At 29.0% G+C, this 7,016-nt stretch overlaps 1 protein-coding gene across 1 annotated transcript in view; it reads left to right on the top strand.

Annotated features, from left to right (window-relative positions):
* Window positions 1–744, top strand: part of LOC112680843 (UDP-glucuronosyltransferase 2B10-like) — a 6,962-nt gene extending 6,218 nt beyond the window's left edge. Inside the window, exon 3 of the mRNA XM_025551059.1 lies at window positions 13–744. Coding sequence (XP_025406844.1) covers window positions 13–741 — 729 coding nt within the window. The 3' untranslated portion in view covers window positions 742–744. The remainder of the gene's footprint in view (window positions 1–12) is intronic.
* Window positions 745–7,016: the final 6,272 nt, after the last annotated feature.

The raw sequence follows: 7,016 nt of genomic DNA, 5'->3' as shown, positions 1-7,016 counted from the left end.
CCCTTGCCCAAGGACATATTGAAGTTTATCGAAGATTCACCCAATGGAGTAATGTTTTTCACCTTTGGTTCTTTGATGCGTATGTCTACACTGCCAAAACACGTATTGCAAATGTTCAAAGAGGTGTTTGCCAAGCTACCCATTAGAGTGCTGTGGAAATATGAAGAAGATATGCCGGACAAGCCCGACAACGTGTACATAAGCAAATGGATGCCTCAACGAGACATTCTGGAACATCCCAAAACTCGATTGTTCATGACCCACGGTGGACTTTTGGGCATTATGGAGGCCGTGTATACTGCTACGCCGATTATAGGTGTTCCGTTTTTTTTCGATCAGCCTAGAAACATATTGAAACTAGTCGAACAGGGTTCTGGTATATTGTTGGAATACGAAACGATGAACAGTGATATTTTATACGACGCTATAACAAAGATAGTGGGAAATGAAAGTTATGCTTTAAATGCCAAAAAACTATCGAACAGATTCAAAGACAGGCCGATGAACGCAACGGAATCCGCCGTTTATTGGACGGAATACGTGATAAGGCACAAAGGGGCGAAACATTTGAGGACTGCGGCCGTCGGAATGCCATGGTGGAAGTACTACTTGGTCGACGTCATTAGTTTTATCTTGTTGGTAATTTTCAGTGTGCTGTACACAATTTACTTTGTACTGAAAACCATTTACAAAAAATTGTGTAAAAAACCGTCACCCAAAAAAAAGGAGAAGAAGAATTAAAAATTGCAAACATTTTAATAATATTGTACATAAATATTAAATATTAATGCGATATTTTTCTCATTCCGTGAGAGTGAGTTTAAACATAAATTGTTTACGACTCTCGCGATATTCCAAATAATAAATATTAATGAACATACGATTAAAATAACTCTCATATAATTATAATGACGTCTAGTTTTTGTTATCCTTCATCCATTCAACATTATTTTTATCGAATTATAAATACACAACATAGCAGTGGATACAAAATGTGTCACTATATCTGCTATACAGAAACGTTTATAGTGACTACACTGCATGTAGTATATATTTTTAATTTTTTTCAATACTATGGTAATATGGCAACTATAGTAGTTTTAGTTTGAAATGAAAATATACTGTAGTTTAAATGTTTTCTACATTTTTTATGTGTGTACCTTTATATACAGACATAAACATTAGTTAGGTAAAGTTATAAATATTTTTAAATGAAATTCATACCATAACCTAACTATATTTATATTTTTGCTAGGTAATCCATGTATGGCTACACTTCTCATAATTTCTCTTATTTTTCAAACCAATCTATATAATTTTACATTGTCAACGATGAATGTAATAACTTAAATTATTTTAAATTCTAATAATTTAAATAAAATAAGTATCAAGGGAGTGCATTAACCAAAGCCGGGTTTAATCATTGTGCCGCTTTAAGCTTTAAAGAAATTGCCGCCTTTTAATATAATTATTTTTCTAGTCTAATAAATGATATTAAAGCATCAATTATGGTTGTTTCCTTTAGTACATAAAATTTTAATGATGTAAAATAAAAATATAGAGCTGTTACAAAAATGCATTCCTACATTCATATGAAAAACTTAATTATAAAAATATGATATAAAATATAATGATAAAAAACATGGTAGTTATAAATGCTTAAACAGTTGATTTTTAAATTATATTCAAAATTAGGTAAATAGAGTTAAAAAGTAGAGTAAAATAAAAAAAAATAAAATAGAGTAAATAGAGTTAGTATCCATCGACTTTAATAAAATAAAATATTTTAAAATAAGATGCATTTATTTTAGTTCTAGTTACATATAATAAAAATGTAATACTAAAAATTATTTCCCGCCCTTGTGAAATTTCCATCCTAAGCACTAGCTTATAATGTTTAATGGGAAATACGGTACCTACTAGTATTAACTATAATAATTGTTTAATAAAATTATTCATAAAGAAAAAAATTTTAACTTCTATTCAAATAGAATTCAGAAAATATATTCGATTAAATGTTCCAAAAACAACTGTCCTTGAAGTTTTAAATGCATATTTTATATAAATATTTGAATGTTTTTAATATATAAAAGTAGTTAATTATAAAGATTATTAAATATGTTTCGAAAATTCTATTAGCCCAGAATTTCTAGTCATTTTAATGAATTTCAGTATATAATAAAATTAAAATAAAAAAATATTATATACATCTATCTAATTTTATAGAAATATTTTTTTCTTTTTTTCTTATTGTTCATCTGATCGTTAATTTTAATATTATTAAATATTACGTATAATTTATAATATGATACAATGTATCATTGATATATACTATATATGCTATGTATAAATGGTTGCTACATTTTTGCACAATTATTTAATTTTTCAAATTAATTATCTAATCCAATAATACATTTGTAACAATATGAAACAAACCTGTAAAAACTAAAAATATATTAATTCTTTAAATAGTCAAAGAAAAATCATATTTTTCTAAAATATGCTTTTGCGGAATATATCTCCTTTATTTTCTATATAATAATTTTTATCTTGTTCAGATAGCGCTTATATAATAGATAAAAGGAATGGAAATATTTTAAACAGTCTTTTTTTTAATATAAATTTAAAAAAATCATTTTATAATAATATTGGAATTAGATCGAATATTTTTTAGAACAGTGTTTCTGAATCGGAGGTACGCATACCACTGATTTAACGCAAAATGATACAAGAGGGTCCTCTGAAAAAAAAGGTAATGGAGGAAGATGTAAAATTTGATGTATTTGAATCAATAAATGTTTTCTGAATTATTTTATAACGATCTCTGTGTAGAATAGACTTTTTCGTCATACACGTACCTACATTAAAAACGAGTAGCGTATTAGACTTGTGAGTTCAAACTTACGAGCTTACTTATCATCTGTGGAACCATATTTTAAAAATTAAGTGTTACCAAACAACTCAAAGTATCACAATAAAACTAAATTATAAAATTAGTATTATATTTTTATATTCATTGTGTGACGTAAGTACCGTTTCACCGTTCCTTATAGAGGAACATGAATTTAAAAATAAACAAGATAAACAAAATCATAAACATTTCGAAATGTTTATTAAAGAAATGTCGTTTTGAAGGTACAATAAAAATATAAAAATAAATACCAATTTTAAAGCACAAATTTGTGTCTCTGGCGTAGGCAAGATTCACCATACCCTTGTTACGCTATTGATAATATCTAATATAGATAACTATAATAATGTTAATTGTGTTGGAAGTTAGTGTTAGGGCTCAGGAAGCCGTCCCAAGATTATTTTAATTATTTTCACTACTTAATTCATTTATAGTAAATAACAAACAAAGAATATTCTTAATACAAAATTAACAATTTCAGTTATATATTGTTGATTAATAATATAAGAATTAAATAAGCATAAAACGTTTATTTATATACTAGCTGAATTATCCGGCTTCGCCTGTGTGTAGCTTTTGCTTTCTCAAAATGAAATTGTTAAATCGACACACAATTTTGTGTTTTAAAGAAAAAAAAAATTTATTTTATTTAATGCTATCAAGAGCTAAATTGTAGTAGTAGCTGAATTATAAACAAAACAAAAAAAAAATAATAATAATATTTACAAATGACTCTTTACGTAGTTGCTCAATTCTAATATGGCTTAAGTCAAAACTTCTTGGTATACCACATTCTGAGTTTTATTTAGTGGTGCATAAAGGTATAAAGGGTCAGGTCTTCCAACTCTAGACGATGTCACATACAATTGCCCATGTGAAAAACAGTTATTTTCCAAATCTACACCACAGTAAATTAAAGTCTAACCTTGGGATTCGATTATTGTCATTGTAGAACAGACTTTTATTGGAAATTAAACTCTTCTAAATTTAACTGGAAAATCGTTAGGGTATAATGGTATTTTCGGTAAAAAAATTTTTTCTCCCTTAGCACATCCGGTCAAAATTTCAGCTTTAATGATATTTTTGATAAGAGAGAGGTTACATGGAGTCTAGTTCCATTACATAATCTAGAATAATTGCACTCTGTGTGTGTGACCTACCGTTTAACGTTTAACTTTACCGTAAATAAGTTCTAAATATTAATATTAATTTTAATTTACTAACGTAATATTTATATTGGAGCAGTTTTATTGACTTCAACATTCAATTTAATAAATTGTTCTGTACTGTATAACGTAGGGGAACACTGGGTAAAATCGACTGAAAAAATGAATACGAGTACCTTCATAATTTTAAAATAAAATTGATCTATTTACACAGTTGTATTAAATAACTTCTTGTTTACAATATTGAATTACAATATAGTGAATATCATTCATATTTATTTGTTAATAAGTCATTAATTATTTTTAACATTTTATATATGACCATGTACTGCACATCGGTAAACTTGTCAGTCTTTATACCGTGGAGGTGGAAAATGATGATTATTGCAACGACCAGTATTAACATGCATTGTTGATTGAGCAGACGATAGATATCATAAAAATCATCAACGACTTAACCCACGATGGACGGACCGGGAAATATAAATTATTTAGTACCTTATTACACTAGAACGACGCTAATGTACATTATATTGAGGCAGGTCATAGGCACAACTAAGGGAATGTGGGAGAATTTGCCCTCCCAAATATATTCTGTCTTTAAACACAATATATGAAATAATTTTTAAGTTGTTATTCAGTGTATTTTGGTTTTATTTTTTTTAGAAATATTCGAAATCAAAATTAGGAACATAAACTTGTGCATGACCATCTTTTTATCTTCATCTTCTCGCCAAATTATTATCTATTATATTCCTGCGAGGTAAAAATAGAAATGCAGATGGGTACTTTTAAATTTTTATTTTTTTAATAATTCACTAATATTCTATGATAATTGAATGATACTAATCAGATTAATTTGAATGTCAATCAATAATTATTTAATTGTGATAGAATGTTGTCTACTGCATTCCACGATGACACGTTCATATTCATAAAGAAAACGTTTACGTATCTAATATTGTTTTAATATTGTAATTACGAAGTAATGTATTAGTTAAATTAACTTCTTTGAAAAAATGCATTAAATAAGTAGTTGCTAAGAAACCTATACGACTGAAAGTTAAACAAAGCCAATTCTTCGTGTACCTGATATATTAGAGATCATATAATTTTAGTTAAAAATTTTAAAATTTTAAAACTTCAAGACCACTAAAAATAATCAAATAAAATGGACAAATGCAATCAACAAGAAATGGTAAGTGTTAAACACAAACGTTATAGACTAGTAGGGCCGCAAGCGAATGTCCATACAAGACGATAAATGAAAATTGTCTATTATTATATTCTTGCAAGCCGCAGCGTATTATACGACGGTTTATTATTTCAGTGCAATAAAAAATACGTTCAGCCCTGTAGACCGAAGCCATGTAAGCCCATATCAGTATGTACTTATTTTATTAAATATTAAACGACTGTGACTATACAGGAGTATGTGTGTGTATGTGTTTGTGAGTCGTTGCTCATTTGAATGTTATACATTTTTAGCATTCATTCAAAAACGAAGGGAAAATTGAAAGAAATACAGTTTATAACTGTTCTTTCTCAAGTTACGTTTGTGGACCAAGGGAGAAGCCGATCAAACAAAATGATCACCTGGTCATGGCTGGAAACTTAGACTGCTTAACAGTTAACAGGGTGAGTACTGATTTTTCGCCAAAAGAGGCAGCCCAACCGTGCAGTGCAAATTAAATTTTATTCTATTTACGCATTACAGATGAGCTATCCGATACATTATTCGCCAAGAGTGGACAAAATCGTGCCCAGAGACCATTGTTTGGGAGGCAAAGGGCCTATGAAAAAAGAGACCACGATGGTTCACGATTTTTACATCCCATGCGATATTAACCGCCAGCAGAAAGTATTACCACGCAATAACCTCCGTGGGTATGACGATTGTCCAATGAATTCGTTGACAACAAATAACTGTTCGTACCAGCCGGTGTGCACCGTTCCGGTGATAAGTTACAAGCCAAAAGACTGGTATGATATGGCATCACGTCATTTTGATATTCGAAAACCATTTAAAGTTTTCCGAACCGCCTTTTATTTGTTGATAAAATCAGTAATTCCCGTGTTATAAGACTTGACATTATTTTACATTAGCCCTATTATTTGAATTAATACAGTTTACCCTTTAATAAATCTATTATGATATTTGCTAAACAATCGTATTTAATCACATTTATATGTTTTCCATCTAAACAGTTATTCTGTTCCGAAAGAACGAATGAACACGACCACGGTGCAAAAATTAAGTTACAAATACAATTGCCCACCAGAAAAAATGAAAACGCCATGGGCAACGAAAATGGAATATTGTAAACCTAAAAATCGAGTAGAAAATTGTACAGTATATAATCAAAGGTAAACATAACTAGCTCTGATAATTTGCTTACAGATGCATTTAATTCTAAAACAAATCATAATAGTAAAATCTTTGAATATTCGATTCAATCGTATTGTCTAAAATGTATTTTCTAACGTGAAATTATCAATAGTAATTTTAAAACACATTTGTTTATGTATCCTTTAATCTTTCTTAACTGATTCGATTTGTATGTCTTTGAACCTATGCACACCTATGTATATTTAAACAATTTTTAATAATACAGATAACTGTGATTAGACGAAAATCTTTGGTATCTTTGTAAAATTTGTTAAATTATTTTTCTTGTCGATCACAGTTTTCAAGAACCCGGGCATTATGTATCAATTGATGAATCGGCGACATGCGTACCGAGTAAGACATATGTTATTGCAGTCATAATGACCAAATCGTAATACCATTTTTTTTTTTTTTTTGAAGGAACATGTTGTCCCGTCGGATGTTTAGCGGCCAATACTGAAAATAAATTCAAAACGAATAGCATAAAAGCACATCACTATTAAAAGCGACAGCACAAAAATTACGCTGCAACTCGTTTGCGCACATTCAA

The sequence above is a fragment of the Sipha flava genome, unplaced genomic scaffold, assembly GCF_003268045.1.
Source record: "Sipha flava isolate LNK unplaced genomic scaffold, YSA_version1 18193_pilon_pilon, whole genome shotgun sequence".
NCBI classification, from domain to species: Eukaryota; Metazoa; Arthropoda; class Insecta; order Hemiptera; family Aphididae; genus Sipha; species Sipha flava.
The sequence above is the reverse complement of the archived record's forward strand: the minus strand, read 5'-3'. Positions and strand labels throughout refer to the sequence as shown.